Raw genomic sequence first — 18,405 nt, forward strand, 5'->3', positions numbered from 1 at the left:
GTCAGAAGTCAATGGAAGAAGAAAAGAAGGAACATGTTGAGAAAGCTGGGGATTTGCTGAAATGGGTGTCAAACCTCAGCAAGACACTCAGCAAAGAAGGAGGAGAAAAGGCTGAAAAGACAGATCTGCCTAAGCAGCAGGTACATAGATGTGTTTTGGTAAAATAGCACTCCCCCCCCCCCCTTTTTTTTTTTGTGTTGATTAAAATGATAAAATGTTCCATATTTTTTTCTCCAAATCACCACCCACAATTTACTAAGGATGTAATTTCACATTTTGTTGTGAGTGGAAGATTGGATGAATCCTCCTGTTTGTTCACACAAACACGTTACTCAGGAACAATTGCAAGGTGCCTTTCATACTCCCGGAGTGTGATATATTCTGAGAGTACAAAATCTCAATTTAGAGAACCTATACCCTGCTTACCATAATTCAGCAATCGCAGAGGGACAGTGTGTCCTGCAAGATGGCACTTTGTAGGTCTGCTGCCTGGTCCTGAATGAATGATTCAGTAAATGAGCCTGGTGACTTCTAACCTGGCACCAGGAGGGGGAGAATTGGCAGGAGGGGCCTGTGGGCCAAGTTTGTTTTTTATTTGCTATTAAAAAGTTATCTTGATGGGCACCCTTATGGGTTGGCTTATGAGATGGTAGTTGAAAGTCTTTGAACAGATGCACACTCCTCTTCAAATCTGCTGCCTTAGGGAATACAGAGGGTGTCAGTTGGGCCCTCTTTGCTACCACACTAGTAGTCCACTGGCTGCTGGAGCGGCTGTCATGGCTTCTTTGTGTTTGGTAGACCTGTTGTTGTGCACAGTTGTTAGTTTGACTGTGCATTTACATCTGTGAAGTTTCATGTCATTTCTAGCAGCACCCCTGCCAGGTTTGTCACACAAAGTAGCTTAGTGACACCTAAAAGGATTTCCACAAGTGAAGGCCCACCTGCCCACTTCACAGCAGAGAAATGAAGCACTGTCTTTTACACATCCCTCGCATATAGGCTAGATATGTGGTCATGCAAACACAATTTTGGCCCATCTTTTAAGCTGCCCGTTCCTGTGATTTTAATTTGGTCATGGGCACTGGTGCCAGTTAGAGGGGCAGTGTACACAGGAGTCAAGCTTGCCATCAGGCAGGATGGCAGCTCTGCAGTCCCCACCTGCCACCAATCCCAGTGTGCTGCATGTTCATACAGGCTGTGCTCACTCTACTACCAAAGTGCAGACCTGTTTGAGGCACCAGTGCTAGTTCTGCTAATGACATAAAACATTCAGTTCTCGTCTTTTTCTGCTCTTGATGACAATGATGAAAACTATTTGTCAGCATTGGGCCAGCGTCCAGTAACTTAGAGCATCTCAGTCTGCCATGGTGACTACAGGTGGCATCTTCCCTGTCCAGCTTTAGCCCTCAGAAAATAACCTGTGAGTTAGCAGCCTTGGCGTCTCCTCCTGCCTATGGGCGGCAGCCATTTCCTGAGGGCCTGTGAGGTAGAAGGCACCTTCCAAAAGCGCCTGCTTTTGTCTCCACTCCTAGTACAGGTGCCTAGACAAGTTTTATAAAAACTTGATAACTAATTTTTGATCTTTTTATGTTTTGTTTTGATAGCTAATGTTAGCTGAAATACGTTTCGCACAGATGCCTGGGGGCTATGGGGCGTAGCCATGAAGTGGGTGGGGAAGCTGCTGCCAGTAGTGGCACAGCCCAGGCAGGAGCTGCCGTGATGCCAGTGCCCCAGGAAGGAAGGGGGAGCCCATGACCCCACCTGCTACCACAGACTGCTCATATAATCTCATACTGTGCATACTGTGCTTACTGTCTGTGTTTCTGTTCAAGCAGCATGAATAGTGGCATTGTGGGTCACTGGTAATGAATGCAAAGGGAGGCTGTATTGAAGATCAGTTATGTCCCAACCCATGTGAGAACAGGACCCAGGCGCCTTACTAGCATTCACTTACACCTGCACTGAGCTTACTGGACACCCCTCAGTACTTTTTCTTTGCTTAACCAAAATCAGAGGTAGTGCTTTTGTCTGAAGAACTGCAGGCAGTTTCTCAGAAAACATAAAAGATTAGATTATTGCAAGTTCTTCTGCCAGAACTAGTACTTGAGTGGGGGTGACACAGAAATGACAGGAGAGTATTAATAAATATTTCATGTTTATTAATATTTCAATAATTCAGTTTCCCCAAGTAATATTACGTTTGTCTCTGTCATGGAATTTCATGAAAGTCTGTGGCCTTCTGCTATGGTTGTGTTTGGTTGTGTGTTTTTTTTTTTTTTTTTTTTTTTTTTAAATTATTCTTATGGTGGTGTGCAGGATCGTGACCATTCTATGCATCTTTGTAAATTTGCTTTAAACCGTACCAAATACTAATTGTTTTTAAGTGATTAAATTTCAAACAATAACATTTTAAAATAAATTCTGTTCATCTCACTGAATAGTTTTCCAACTCCAACAGGTTATTTTACCAAGAGGTTTAGTGTAATGACTTATCCATATGTACATGATACAACTTAGTTCTAAGAACAGCCCTTATTAGTTCTAATAATAGCCCCTATTTTTAACAAACATTTCCAGTTCCTATGCTATTGAGTTTTGTTGTATGTTGAAATATTATATTGTTTGTTTGTTTCTCTTTTAATACAGATGCATAGTGAAGTCTTAAACATAGGTTGTTTATTTTTCAGATTTCCCTTGATGAAATGTCAACCAAGAAAGAACAAATAGCCGAAGCTCTTCAGACTATTCAAGCATTTTTAGCTAAGCACAGTGACAAGTATGCCATTTTTACGCTTTAATTTTTCAAATGACATAAATTAGTGTAATCAGCATATACTATTTGCTTAAAAAGAAACCATATTCTCATGTGACAGTTCCAATTGTGCTATATGCAGACATACAGGTGGTTATTGTTGTTCTTGTCTGTTTGTTTTATAATTTTGACTTCTCCTTCTGGTAAAACATTGATTTGGTTTTATTTATTTCAAGAATTTGATTATGTTTATGCATCTGTGGTCGGCTTAAAAAATGTTAGATTGTAATTTTCATTTGAAGTCAAAATAATTAACAAAACAGTATTTCAAACTATATATCACAAGTTTGTTTCATTTTCATCTAAAATCATATTATTTAAGATACTGCTAAATTGCTGGGATAATTCATGTCTTTGTTGGTAATAAGTAGGCAAAGGCACATACAAATGGTAAATGCCTTAGCAAAGGCATTTAAAGTAAATTGTAGATGATTTTAACTTCTTTTCCTGAGTAGCTATAAGAAGATTGTAGCTATCTTGAACATCCTCTTAAACAATATTTTTTCAGACTACTTTTATCAATCTTCTCCTCCCACCTCTCCCCCCCCTCCCCCCCCCCCCCCCCTTTTTTTTTTAAGTTAAAGGTAACCTGGTCGCTCCCTGCAGCTAAGGCCAATAGCAAGTCCAGTGAAAGGCTACTAAAATGATTAAGGGAGTGGAGCATCTCTTGTATGAGGAAAAGCTGAGGGACCTGGGCTTGTTCAGCCTGATTGATATGCTCTAGGGGACCCTGCTTGAGGAGAGAGGTTGGACTAGATGGTCTCCAGAGATCCCTTCCAACCTCAACCATTCTGTGATTCTGTCACAGGTTATCAAGATATCTCATTTCCCCTTTTTTGTTTCTGTTCTAATAGAATGACAGATGAAGAGAGGAATGAAATGGAAAAACAAGTCAGATCCCTCCAGGAGAGCTACAGCTTATTATCCAATGAAGCTTTAAAGCAGCTGCAGGAAGCACAGTATTTGGATGATGAAAAGATGGAAGAAAAGGTAACAAGATGGAAACTCACATTTCAAGCTTTCTTGAGTGTTACTGCATGGTTGTGGAACTATACATGAGTAAAAGATGAAGCTGTAATTAACAGCCTGTGTGTAAAGGAACTTGAGATTTAACTGACTGATGGTTTTGTGTATTTGGTATAAAATACTGTGTGTTACCTTATCTGTGCATATGATTATTCTGCTCATCAGGGTTTTTTTTTGTGAAGAGTCTTAATAATGTGTGCCTTGCATGAAGAAAGATAAGCAAATCATTCATCTCTTAACTCTTCTCTTAAAAGCCATTCTCTGACTGCTATATAAGTCTGTGTTTGTGCTGCAAAAAGGACACCATAAAATAACATGTTAATCTTTCCAATATATCACTCAGAAGTGTCCCAGAAGGGATCTACTTTCAGTTTTTCTTAAAATTTATCTGGACATAAATAAGGGACTGCATAATGTTAATAACACTGAGACACTGAAAATACATTTGTTAATGGATCTACAAATATATGTGTTAATGGATCTCAATCATAAATATGGGATTCTCAAAAAATGTTGCAAATGAGTATTCTCATATACTTTTATGGGCAGCGTCTGTGTAATTAGTTTAATAATATTGCCAAACTGACTTCATACTTTTCATGCAAACTAAATGCAGTATTTGGTGCTAGAATATCTGATTCCATATTGTTGAGCGTATATACAGAAGTGCTGTATGCTGTAAACATGAATAGCATGGTTGTTTTAAATCACATACTGTTTCTGAATATTCTAACCTTTCACAGACATTTAGAGCATGAAAATTTGCCTTTCAGGTACATGTTCTGTTTGCTCACTCTGCAATCATCTCTCCTATTGTCTTTCACTAACCCTATTTATGTATGCAAAGCATAGGTTTTCAATTCACAGATGCATGTTGATTTTAAACCTTTTATCACATCGTGTGCTGTTCAATGACTGACATAGATCACTTGCGCGTTTGAGCTGCTAACATTCACAGCATTCATCCAGTCCTGGTAAGTACACGTTTTTATGCTTATCATGCATTCAAAAGCAAAAAATAAAAAATAAAAATAAGATTTGTCTAAAAATAGTGATAGCTGTTCTTTTATATTCCTTTTTAGGTGAATAATGTCATTGCTGGTATCATTGACCAAACAACTGGAGAAGTCCTTTCAGTTTTTCAGTCTGTTCTAAAAGGTTTTATTGACTATGACACTGGAGTTAGATTGCTCGAAAATCAGCTGATCCTCACTGGAATCATTTCTCCAGAATTAGGAGTATGTTATGATCTGGAAGAAGCTAAAGCTCATGCCTTAACTGATGAGCAGACTCTGTTGCAGTTGCAGGAATTAAATAATGCAAAGAAACTTATTTCAGAATCATCATTATCAAACCTTCCAGTTGTGTCAGCTTTAGAACAAGGTCTAATTTCAGAATCTTTAGCTATTAAGATTCTTGAGAATCAGCTTTCAAGTGGGCACTTGATTTTGCCATCTACTGGAGAGCACCTGACTTTGCAGAGTGCTTTCCGGAGAAACCTGATTTCTCCAACATTATATGCAAAGCTTCTGGAAAAAGATACTTGTAAAGATCTCATAGACCCTAACTGTGCTGAAAAGATTTCCCTTGAACAGATGGTTCATAGAAGCATAATACATGACGAAACAGGGTTAAGACTCCTACCCGTGAAACCACAAGAAAAAGGTAGAATCACATTCAAATGTGGAAGGAAGATAACTATTTTGAGGGCAGCCCATGAAGGACTCATCGACCGGGAAACAATGTTCAGGCTGCTGGGGGCTCAGATGATGTCTGGAGGTATAATTGACCCTGACTCAGGGAAGCGATTGACTGTGGAAGAGACCATGAAACGAGGAATGATAGATCAGGACACTGCTTGTGGGATCCTCACGCATCAGGTTCAGGCTGGTGGAATCCTTTGTCCAAATTCAGGCCAACGCTTGACTGTTGATGAAGCTGTACAATGCAATTTAATATCATCAACCAGTGCACTGCTGGTATTAGAAGCACAGAGAGGCTTTGTTGGACTTATATGGCCTCACACAGGTGAAATATTCCCAATATCAACTTCTTTGCACCAAGAGATGATAACAAATGAGTTGGCATTCAAAATACTAAATGACAGGCAGAAAATAGCTGCACTTTACATTCCAGAAACTTGTGAAGTACTCGGTCTGGATCAGGCTGCACAATCAGGGTTGATAGACATCAATACTGTGTCTGTTCTGAACAGTGTGATTTTACCAGATAAGATGCCCAGTGTAGAAGAATTAGAATCCCCTTGTAAAAATGCTGCAAAATGGTTATCAACATATGAGCTCTTGCCATCTGTATTTCATGACTGTGAGGAGGAACACGAAGATTCTGGCACACAAGACCCTGTATATCGTAATACAGATCAAGCTAAGAAGTTATTCATATCTTATCTGATGGTAAATAGTTACATGGATGCAAACACTGGAAGAAGACTTTTATTGTATGACGGACAACTGCAAGAAGCAATCAGTATGTTGCTGGAAGGGGGTAGTTCTGTGTACAGTATTGATGAAAATGAGTTTAGCAACAAATACGTAAGTCCGAAAGGAATTAATCAAGAGTCAGCTGACAATGTCCATCTTAGTAATGTTGCAGGCAATGTTCAAGGTGATTTTTCAGGTGTTAAAAGCACTTCTAATGACAGAAAGTTAATTCAGTTTGATGATTCAGGGAATGATACTTGTTTACAGGGAGAAGATCTCCATGTGTCTAGATCAGATGTTTGCAATACTAGTGGTACTGAGCAATCAGAATATGCACAGGAGATGTTATTAACTAAACCTCCAGAACTTAGAAATGCAGAAAGTAGCACTCAAAATTCCACAGACAGAAATGTGCTCAAAGCTCTTCTGGAGGATTCTGAGTGGACGCAAGTAGAGCTGTGTAAGTATAATGATCAGAAAGCAAATTCAGGAAACATTGAAGGATTTCTTCTAAATGACTCAAATCCAAATCTTATTTCAGAAACGGGGAAAGAGGAAATTCTTTTGGCAGTCAGTCTGTGTAAGGAAAACAATGATAAAACCTTACAAAAGTCCTCGAGTGTGAATGACTTGTCAGATAATAAAATCTGGAGAGACATGGAAAGGTGCATGGAATATGAGCCTCACATACTAGAAGCTGACAGTTATAGAATGGTACTGGACAATGGAAAGAAAGAGGACTTTCAGAGAAGTTTCGGTTCATCTATCAGTGCAGATACTGAATATAAACTTCCAGAAGAATCAGATAGTCGATGTGGTCACACGCTACAGTTTGATGATAATGGCTATAGTGAGCAACCTCTACTGGGATACACTGATGTGCCTAACAGGCCATCCCTAGAGGACTATCCCTACAGACATGGCAGGCCGGCACTGGAGGGTTGTACTGATTTGCTGCATAAGCTTTGTCTAGAAGATGGTAGAGACATACAGTGGACGCCTTTGATGGAAAGCAATACTGCTACACACGATGGACCTTCTGTGGGGGACAGTAACAGCACAGCACAAAGTCTAGCAGCAGAAGAAAGCGATCTGCCATTTGACAGGTTATTACTGGGTGACAGTAGTTCTGACTCATCACTAGAAGGAAGTGATAACATCCCACAGTTTGAAAGTAACCACTTGCAGCATCAATATGGTGAGGTAGTGTCTGAAGAGGACAGCTCGCTGTTTGATGATGACGATGCCGATGCCTATGAAACTCCTCAGGTTGATGATGATGACAGTGATGTCTATGGTTCTCCACAAATTGATGATGATGAGTCCTATGACACCCCTGAAGGTGATGATGATTTTGATACCTTGCAGTTAGGGGATGTTGATACACCAGAGCCAGAGGATGTTCCATTAGGAACAGAGGAAGGGTGTGGTCTGATAGCTCTGAGAGAAGAGAACAGCTCTTTTCAAGAACTTCCAACTAGTGCGGGAGAGAGTGTCCATTACTTAAGGGATGTAAATCTGATAGATCTACCTGACAGCATAAATACAACTTCTGCAAGTGCTGAAACGTTGGAAACAGTCCCTGAGGAGGAAAGAGGAAGAACAAGGGGCTTTGGAGAGAAGCAAAAATTACTAGCTACTTTGGAGAGTGAAGGAAGAAAGGAGGGATGCCTCACTTCTTCACTGAATTTGTATGAAACAAAAGTACAGCGAGACAGAAATGAAGAAGATGAAATGAAAGCAGAAAGCACCTCCAGTGAGGATGAATCTGAAGGAACACAGGAGGAGGAAGATTATGATTATAACTGTATTGATTATGATAGTGACGATGACTCTGATACTGATTCTGACAGTGATGAAGAAATTGATACTTTTTATTCATACCACCAATGTAAAAACAAAGATGAGCAGCTGTTAATTTCTGTAGGAGACATAGAAAATAGTGATGAAAATAATCAGGATATTGATGACTTTTGCTATTCTTTAGGCCACCAGATGGGGTACAGTTTGCAATTCCAGTCTGAGCATGGAAATAGAAAACTGTCCTTGGGAAAATGTGAAACTTCATCAGATGTTTATGAGGAAAGATGTGTTGGTGTTATATGTGCAAGCAAAGAAAGACAACAGAAAACAGAAAACGAATATGGGATTTGTGTTGAAAGTAAACACATGTCACAAGATACTACAGAGCATATTCAGTCTGAAAATACTTTTGACATTAAATGGAAGTCCTGTAAGAGTGAAGAAAGTAATAGAACACAGTTTCTTAATGATATTATGACATCTGACATTAATGTAACACCATTCCTAATTACAAAGCAACCTAACGGTGATGATGAAAGTACTCAGATGAATATGCTTCTCTCAGAATGCTTTACTGATAGCATGAACAAAAACAATAATACTATGCCAGTTTTACACTCAAGTCATGGACAAAGACAAAAAGAAGTAGTATTTGTAGAGAAAAAAATGTTAAATGACATGGCTGGTATGGAACAACTAAAGGCAAGTTCATCCCAAAAGGTCAGTAAATTCCTCACAGATGTGCCTTATCCAAGTGATGATAGCTCACTTCATGACCAGGTAGATCGAATTACCAACAGCAAGCGTGATCAAATAGGAGAAGGTTTTGAAATTGGTGTAGAAAATAAAGATAGAGTAAATATTATAAAGAATTGTGATATTACGGAGCTCAGTAAAAGTCCCATACATATGGAAAGTCTTGGGGAAATATTTGATGCATCAGCAACTAAGGCTGATAGAGAAGCTCCTCTTTCAAGTAAAGAAAAAGTAAATATTGGTCAGATTTTGCCTGACATTGGAGAGACAGTTGTCTGTCAAAGTATTGACAGTGTTCATGAAGACATTTCAGAAAACAGGAGCAGCAGTAATAATGAACTTACCCTTACAAAAGCAGGTGCTTTAGGAAGCACTGAGGATGCCAAAGAATCAGGGGATGGGATTGTTCTGCTACCTTCTGGGAATCATACACATACCACTGATGCTTCTTCTGAAACTCTGAGCAGCATAGGGGCTGACTTGAATAATGTTGACCAGAAAGAATACGAAGGGCTGAAAAACACAAAGGGCGAAGAATTCCTGGCCAGTGAGACTTCTTCATTTGAAAATGGTTTTAAAAAACAGATGTCCATGGAATCATTGCAAACGGAAATACGACCTTGCAAAGATTTTCAAGTAAAGAAGGGCTTTTCACAGTCACCAGAAATGTCTGACACACTAATGGAAGACTTAAAGAATGTATTACAAAGGAAATTGAAGGTGGGACATATTTACTGCAAGGAAGAGGGTGAACCTCTAAGTTACTCTGATACCAAAACTCTGATGCAAAATTTACTTGCAATGGTTAGAAGCACCCAGCCTGGAAGCAGCATGTCTTGTGAGTCAAATCTTAGTCAAACAAGCAGTACTGTTAGAACAGCATTAATGGTTACTGCACCATACACAGAGCCAAAGGACAGCGATGCTCTTTCCTTGCTCTGGCCTGATTGCAGAAGTCCTGATCTTCTTCGTGATATCCTGAAGCAGGAATCCTGTAAGCAAAAGATGGATGATCCAAATGAAATGAAGAGTGAAATAGACCAAGAGGTGAAAGGTCCTGTTCCAAAACTTAGGACTTCTGAAATTACGGAGATTTTTCAAATGTCATCTGGAGATGAATGTACAAGCAAGTTAGAGGAGTTGATAAGTGGTTTGCTTACGAGCTCACAGGTTGCTGGCATCACCACAGGACATGAAGGTAAAGGCAAAGTAGATGGGCTTTGTACTCTTTTCTCCACAGAACAACCAGAGTTTGGATCTGAGACTCCTAAAGAGAAAACATTGGCAGATGACATAGCTGTTGCTTGGAAGAGTGACTGGGAGCATGAGAAGACAGACAGCCTTTCCAAAGGCGTTACTGAACCTGCTTACAAAAGCAAAGAAGCAGTCCTGGATGACAACCTCACTAGCATGGTAAGTAACAGCAGCTGGTATGTGCTGTGTTTCCTGTGTTAAAGGAATTGCATGAATCCTTCTAATTGCTGGAGAGAATAATTAAACTGGAAAAATAGTAGCAAAATTAAATAAATAAATTTAAAACAAATTAAAAGAAGGATTTTTATTACTTATTTTCAGTCTGCCAATTTGGAAAATGTTTTATTTTTGTTAAAACCCATTTTTAGGTTGATGGAGTGCAGAAATGTTTCAAGCTAACAGAGAAAATGAGAGAACATTTGACAGTGCTTCAAGAAATGAAAAGCCACCTAGATAATCAGAAACCTATTAGTAGCAACCTGGAAATACTAAAAGAACAATTAGAACAACTAGAGGTCAGTAAAGTGTTCTTTATGCTAGCACTTCAGTGATGGAAGCTAGAAAAAGACTTCAGATGAGGGGAAAGAAAAGTGAGATTTCAAATATAATTAAAATAAATCAGATTTAAATTTCTTTCATGTGTAGTAGCTTAATACATTTTATGTATATTCTCTTTGTAGTCATTTGAATCAGGATTGGCTACCTTTGCAATTATCCTAAAAAAGGACACAAAGTTGACAGAAGAATTTCTGAAGTTTAATCACAAGGATGTTCCACAAGAGAAACTTAAAGAGCTAAAGACAAGCTATGACTATTTGCAGGAAGCATTTTTGGTGGTCTGTGATACATCTTCAAAACGAGCAAAACAAATAGTCTGTGCTATTGACGATGAAATGGTATGTTTTTATCACTTTACATCTGTATATTTTGTCTTGCTTTTCTTAAGGTAATTCAGCTAAAAAAATAAGGGTTTTGTTTTATCTGAACATAAAGTACATCTATGATTCCATTTAACATGATAGAAAATGTGACTCTACTCTGTGGGCATAAATAAATATACAATTTCCCTTTCTAGTCTAAGCTTGCAGTATCACACCAGCAACTTTTAAGCAAACTCCAGAGATTTTCAGACTGGATCACAGAACACAGTAAAATTGTGAATGACTTCACAGTGAATACTAATGACATAGAAGATATGAAGCAAAGTTTACAACTACTCAAAGTAAGTATTCTTTATAGCAGATGTTGGTGCTTCTGGCAAATGTTACTGCTTATTATGAACTTTAAGCTAGTTTTTTTATAGCTGCTCGTTAACCTCTGTTGCTTAATCAGACATTTAGAGCTCATTACTTAAGAAGACAACTACTCAATGATCCATTAATAATGTATTGTTGATTTGCTTTTTCTCCTTATTTTTTTATAGAGTTTGGCTTAGTGAGAAGACTATTAGTTCTTATATTTGTTGTAATAAATCTCAGCTTTTTTTTGAAAATCTAGTTTATGTTATAGATATTTCAATTATTACAATTAAATCTTTTTTAAAAAAGATCTGGTTTCTATACTGAAGTTTAGCTACCTTCCAAATCTATTACATGTAAGAGAAGATGGGGAAAAATACAAAGCCTCTTCATTTTCCACTTTGTTGAAGTGAGTTATGAAAAAAAAATCAGATCAAGTTTTTAGTGGTGTTCATACAGTATTATACTGTATGTATATATTATCTCCGTATGTATGAACGTTAAAAATGACATTATTTTACTGTGCTGTAATGGTGTTGCAGTATGCGTTATATTGCTGTAGGGGCTGAACAGGATGTAACTGTGGGCAGAATTTGCCATGCTGCTGGAAATAGGGCTTCTCGTTTTGGAGTTAAGGGTGGGAACACTTTGAAGTAAATATTTTACTATCTCTAGGTCTTCAGATATAGAATCTAGAAAACTTAAACCTGCCATTTCAATCAGCGCATGCTCACCATAAATTCTTCAGTGTTGAAGGTCAGCATGTTCACAGACATCCATGAGAAAGAAATAGAGATTTTCAAGATCATCTTATTTATTACTTGCACATGGACTGTGCCAGAAGCAAACCATGCACAAATTCAAAAACCCTTACTGGAATGTTTCAGAATGATCCTTACACATTTTTGATTAACTGTGGCTACAATGTCTCTCAAAAGCATTTTGGAACAAGGGCTAAGTACTGAAGAGTGGTATTTATGTTTTATTTGTACTGAATTTGTCCTCCTTGCTAGCCATTTCCTTGTCTTTATTTACAGAACACTGCTGCAGAGCTTGGCTGTACAAAAATGCAACTGGAGTCCACTGCGTTTGATGTTCAGTTCTTCATTTCTGAACATGCCCAAGATCTTTCTCCTAATCAGAGCAAACAGCTTCTGAGACTTCTAAATACCACCCAGAAATATTTTCAGGAAGTACAGGAAGCAATAACATCACAAGTGGAAAGTTTAGAGACTCAGTTAAAGGCAGCGCAAGCGCTGGGTGATCAGAAGGTTTGCCTTTCTGTGTAAATGTGTGCTGAGTGTTTTTGTCTATGGATGAGGAATTTTAATACTATTAAGTGTATTCTTATCTTCTTGGTTTCACTACAGATACATTCATAGTTCTGCAAAGACGGTATTGATCTGGTGAGGCCTCACCTCCAGTACTGTGTGCAGTTTTGAAGTCCACAATATAAGAAGCATATAAAACCATTAAAATGTATCCAAAAGACAAAGACGGTGAAGGGTCTAGAAAGGAAGACATATGAGGAGCAGCTGAGGTCCCTTGGTTTGTTCAGCCCAGAGCAGAGCAGGCTGAGGGGAGGCCTCATGGCGGCCTGCAGCTCCCTCACGAGGGGAACAGAGGGGCAGGCGCTGAGCTCTGCTCTCTGGGGACAGCGACAGGACCCGAGGAAACGGCATGGAGCTGGGACAGGGGAGGGTCAGGCTGGGGGTTAGGGAAAGATTATTCACTGGTGAGGCACTGGAACAGGGTGACCAGGGCAGTGGTCACAGCACCAAGCCTGCCGGAGTTCAAGAAGCATTTGGACAGTGCTCTCATACACTGTGTTTGATTTTTGGGTGGTTCTGTGTGGAGCCAGCAGTTGAACTCGATGATACTTGTGGGTCCCTTCCAACTCAGGATATTCTATGATCCTCTGACGTTTGGCAAGTTGTCATTTTTGTCTTTCATTGGAACAATCACAGGTCACAGAAACAGCATATTAGATTATGGACAGGTACAGTTTCAGGCATTATAATCAGTTCTTTTAAATATTGTTTAAACAAAGCGGTGAACTCATGTCCTCTTCTGGCTGCAGCTATATTGATGAACAAGTTTACTATTCCACCACTGCTTATCACTTCTGTCTTGCTGACGATTTTCTTTTCCTTTGATTTGCCATGTCATCTGCTTGTGTGATCTTTTTTTTAGGTCTTTATAGGCGAGTACCAGATTTGTTTAAATCTTTGCTACCACAGCTCATTTTGACTGAAACAGGCTAGAGAGACAGAAATATGATTAAATCAGATCTGTAATTCTAGTCATGGGCATTGAGAAGCACCATGAGTCAAGTTGGTACAGTTACCTCTTCAGCTGGCATAGCTGCAGCTGGCAAACATAGGCCAGCTTCATAGTCAAAGAAGGTTGATAGATGCTGCTGTGTAACTACATCTGCTCTTCCGTCACAGAAGCACAGTGAAAATTCAGTGTTGCCACCTCATCCCCCCGTTTATGCATAATGAAAGGCGTTTCAGTGTTCTGAAGGCTTTGTATTACATTACAATTTTAAGAACATTTGTTTCCGTCATACTTTGTCAAAGAAATATAAAATTGAGGAGAAATATAGGTACTTTTATAGGATGTACTAAAGGAATGTTCTTGCATGTTTTGTTCTTTTCTACTGCTTAAGAAGTCAGCATTTTCTATTCAGGTAACATATTATGCATACCAACAAGAGCTAACTCACAATCACAACTAACCTCTGTTTTGGTATCCTTTTTGCAGAATTAATAGTGTTTATCACAGGTTTCAAGCGGTTAAGAGACTGGATTTTCACTCCTGTCGTTTGGAGATTTCATCTTTCACATATGTGCATGGCCAGACTCCTATTGGGCAATTCCATCAAACATGGTCTCTCTTACTTACAACATACTTGAGGTTTATCCATAACTTCTATATGTTCATCTTGCTCTTTGTACCACTGCTATCATGTTTACAGCATACTTTTAAAAAGATTGCTTTGCAATATTGGTGTTCAAAGGTTAATTCCTCTTAGAGTGTGTTAGTTCTTATAGTGGGGAAGTTTTTATTTTATTGTTCAATTGTATTTGGCTCTAATATAGGATGTGGCTGAACGGCAGCAGGAATGCAAAGAGAAACTGCAGGAAATATGTGATTTGCTTAGACAGACTGAAAATCGACTCATTGGACAGCAAGAGTCTCTTGTTATTGGAGACAGCAAGGCTGAGCTAGAGCAATACCAGACCAAACAAGAGGTACGTACAATTCTAGTTACATGAAGTAAAAAAGGCTAAGTGCAGAGGAGAGAGACTAGACTGACTACCTTGTTGAATAACAAGACTGGAGTGCTTATACCTGCTTACAACATTTTGAAGAATTTTTGCACAAGGTGTTGGTTGCAATTCTTTTTTTTTTTTTTATTCCTAGTGATACTTGCACTTTCCTTGGTGTTCTTATGTAACAGAGTCCTTTCAGACCTTTTTGAGACCTTGCCTTTTAGCATCATCTTCTGCACATTTTTTACTGTGTACGTGGGAAAAAATAATTGAGCTACTGAACAAAGACCAAAAAAAAGGTGCAGAGGAAGTTATAACAAGGTTAATCAGAAAGATCTGGTGAATAATTTGCTTACTTCTATTTGCATTCTTTTTCTTTTCAAAAGGAGATACAAAAAGACATGAGAACAAGTGCCCAGACATTGGCAGAGATTGTGAAAAATACTGAAACCTTCTTGAAAGAAAATGGAGAGAAGTTGTCACAAGAAGACAAGGCTATTCTTGAACAGAAACTGAATGAAGCTAAGACAAAGTGTTTGCTCCTTAGCCAGAAGGCAGAAGAGTCCAAAAAAGAACTGGATAAAGCTATGACAACAGCAATTAAGCAGGAAACAGAAAAGGTTCTTAGGCAACCATTTCATACTTTTATTCAAACTTTTTATGTGTTTTAAGGGATTAGTCTTGCAATTTGTTACTGATATACTGAGGACAGATTAAGTATTTAATTTGGGTGACTAATAACTGCTTTCTATTTTCTTACAAAATAAATAGCAATATATATGCCAATTTTTAATGATAATGTATTTTAAATGGTCTGTTCGCATATGATATTACGTAGTGCCTTAAGATTTCTGAACTAAAAGTGTATAATTTCATCGTAGGTTGCAGCCATAGAACAGCTGGAAGAAAGTAAAAATACAATAGAAAATCTCTTGGATTGGTTATCAAATGTGGACAAAGAAGCAGAGCACGGTAGGAAATTTAAGCAGGCGATAGAGCAGAATGGAACGCACTTTGAAGAGGGAGATATGAAGGCTTTGGAAGGAGAGGAAGATGATGTCAATGGTAATCTGTTGGAAATAGAGCAAGACATTGAAAGTGAAGTGGATGGACTAGTAAAAAGCACAGAAGATAATCTGAACCAGCAGTATCAGAAAGTCAAGGTACTATTACTGCATTTATTTACATTTAGGTGCTAAACATGTCAGTCTCTGTTCAACTTGAGTGAATTCAATCATCCTTTCTGTAATAGATTTTGGAAAGGGCACTAGGAAGTTAGTGATGCACAGTGATAGGAATTTCAGTAGTTAGAATGTATTGCAAATTTGTCAATTCTTCAGTGTTACTGTGGTTGTCTACTATTGTCTACTGTTGTCTGCTGTGGTTGTCTACTATTTTTAAGTTTTATAGTGAGAAATTAATGCAGTGCAGTCACATTTTGATCAGTACTACAGGTAAAAAAATGCAAGAAGCAGTACCATAAATTCATATCCTTTGTGAGATTTTTTTCAAAAATCTTTGTAATAGCCAAATTTAATCCCCTACAATTCCTTGAGAATACTGATTACAGCTACAGATAATAGTTTGCTGAAATTGTACTCTTCACTTCTTATCCCTTTAATACATTGGAAAGCACTATTTTAGGGCTTCAGAAGAATGAGTTCCATAAAACCACATTGCAGCATTTTAAAAACAGATTTTCCATGTAAGTTAATTGGAGGCATTTAAAATAATAGAGCTCAACTTTATGGCCTTTGTTTACTTACAGTTGAGCAACCAAAAACTTTTATATGTGGTTTGTTGGGAGTGTAGCTGAAACTGGTAATGCTGATAGCTGATACTATTTTGGACTTCCTTTCTTATTAAAAAAATGAAGGAAATGAAATAACTTGGTTTTGTTTTCATAATGAATTTACTTTCAGTTTTTTCACAATTCTCTTCTTTATCTAATGCCAACAGGATAATTATCCGATATAGATACAAAAGAAAAGCATATCAGTCTATTTTACATAACCATTTTACATGGGAATTGATGACCTTTGAGAACAGAGATTTTTTTTTTTTGAAAACACAATCTGAAATAAAAATTTTATGTAGCATACAGTTGTAGTTTCTATGTTTTACTGTTCTCTGATGATACTGAAACAATTTATATGCACAAAATATGGCTTGATCTTTAATGTCAAAAGGCCCTGTATCAAGGATATGTTAGATAAGAATCACTGCTCTTGAAAAAACAAAATAAAAAACTTTGGATATGTTTGTTCAATCAGATTATAAGCATGTTTGTTCACTCAGAATATAAGAAGGAAATACCTGAATTCTTATTAAAGTTTGATGCTTTCACTCCTTTTGGCCTGTTGGTTTGAAATGCTAGCTACAGTATATGTTGCAGAAAGCAGAACATTTCTGATTTAGAAAATTGCCTACCTTCAGATACTTAATTTATTAAATTTTGAGACAGAACCAGAAAAAAAAAAAAAAAAAAAAAGATTACATTAAGCACACCATCCTAAGTATTAAGTAATAAGCAAATAAATTATATTAGGAAGAAAAACAAAACTAAAGAGATTGATAATGTATAGTTTAACTACACAGAGTTGTCTTCTAGAGATATAGGAGGAAGTGTTTGTGTAATTATATATCCAGTGGTATTTGAATACTCCATTTGGTCATGGACTGTATATCTTTAAAATTACCATCAGATATTTCTTAAAATTTTGAAACAGCAAATAAATATGCTGACCAGGAGTCAAGCTTTCACTTAAATTAGTCAGAAAATGTTTTCAATAAATAACAGGAAAATTTTAAAAGCTTTTCATCATTTTGATTGACTTTTTTTTTTTTAACGTGTCATTTCTAAGCAGAATTTAGCAGAGATTTCAAGAGAGTACTTGTCTAATGGAATCATCTAAGAAGGTGCTGGTCATAATTATTTTATTTTTTTCCTGCAGGCTCAACATGAGAAAATTATTTCACAACAGCAGGCTGTCATAATAGCAACTCAGTCTGCTCAGGCACTACTTGAGAAGCAAGGCCACTACCTTTCCCCTGAAGAAAAGGAGAAGATGCAAAGGAACATGAAAGAGCTGAAGGCTCAGTATGAGACTGCTTTAGCTGAATCTGAACGGAAAATGAAGATGACTCATTCTCTGAGGGAAGAACTTGAGAAGTTTGACACAGACTATAGTGAATTTGAAACTTGGCTGCAGCAGGCAGAACAAGAACTTGACAATTTGGAGGCTGGTGCTTCTGACTTCAGTGGTATTATGGTCAAATTGAAAAGGCAAAAGAGTTTTTCAGAAGATGTTATATCTCACAAAGGTGATTTACGGTATATTACAATTTCTGGACAAAGAGTTTTGGACGCAGCAAGGTCATGTAGCAAAAGAGATGGTGTCAAGGTTGACAAAGATGGTATTGATACTTCGGCTACTTATGCTGAAGTGCAAAATAAACTGGATAGTGCTTCAGATCGTTTTAAATCTCTCTATACTAAGGTAAGTTTTATTTATACCAAATAGGAAAGACTGCTATGAATTTGGAAATTTGTATAAAGAGGGGTTAATTGGTGAAGCAAGTTACTGTGGGAAGTTGTACGTTCTTAGTTTAAGTTTAGATAATAGAACAAGAAGCTTTACTGGAATACCTGCATTAGCTGAGTGCCAGAATATCTGAGTGATTGACATTTTCTATTTTGTGTTTAATTTGAGTGTGAATGTAAAGATTTAATTGCAAAATTTTCAAAGAACTTACTTTTATCCATATAAAAATTCTATCCCAGCAGCTTTATTTGT

At 37.6% G+C, this 18,405-nt stretch overlaps 1 protein-coding gene across 12 annotated transcripts in view; it reads left to right on the plus strand.

Annotated features, from left to right (window-relative positions):
• DST (dystonin) overlaps positions 1 to 18,405 on the plus strand; it is a 296,284-nt gene that overhangs the window by 181,669 nt on the left and 96,210 nt on the right. For 10 of the 12 annotated variants that reach the window (XM_035322484.1, XM_035322491.1, XM_035322490.1 and 7 more), the window contains 12 exons: positions 6 to 140; positions 2,688 to 2,776; positions 3,667 to 3,802; positions 4,921 to 10,251; positions 10,461 to 10,607; positions 10,773 to 10,988; positions 11,168 to 11,314; positions 12,368 to 12,601; positions 14,435 to 14,587; positions 14,995 to 15,228; positions 15,490 to 15,771; positions 17,563 to 18,108. In XM_035322484.1, coding sequence (XP_035178375.1) covers positions 6 to 140; positions 2,688 to 2,776; positions 3,667 to 3,802; positions 4,921 to 10,251; positions 10,461 to 10,607; positions 10,773 to 10,988; positions 11,168 to 11,314; positions 12,368 to 12,601; positions 14,435 to 14,587; positions 14,995 to 15,228; positions 15,490 to 15,771; positions 17,563 to 18,108 — 7,650 coding nt within the window. The remainder of the gene's footprint in view (positions 1 to 5; positions 141 to 2,687; positions 2,777 to 3,666; positions 3,803 to 4,920; positions 10,252 to 10,460; positions 10,608 to 10,772; positions 10,989 to 11,167; positions 11,315 to 12,367; positions 12,602 to 14,434; positions 14,588 to 14,994; positions 15,229 to 15,489; positions 15,772 to 17,562; positions 18,109 to 18,405) is intronic. The other 2 variants (XM_035322488.1, XM_035322489.1) reach the window with 1 other exon arrangement.

The sequence above is a fragment of the Oxyura jamaicensis genome, chromosome 3, assembly GCF_011077185.1.
Source record: "Oxyura jamaicensis isolate SHBP4307 breed ruddy duck chromosome 3, BPBGC_Ojam_1.0, whole genome shotgun sequence".
In the NCBI taxonomy this organism is placed as follows: Eukaryota; Metazoa; Chordata; class Aves; order Anseriformes; family Anatidae; genus Oxyura; species Oxyura jamaicensis.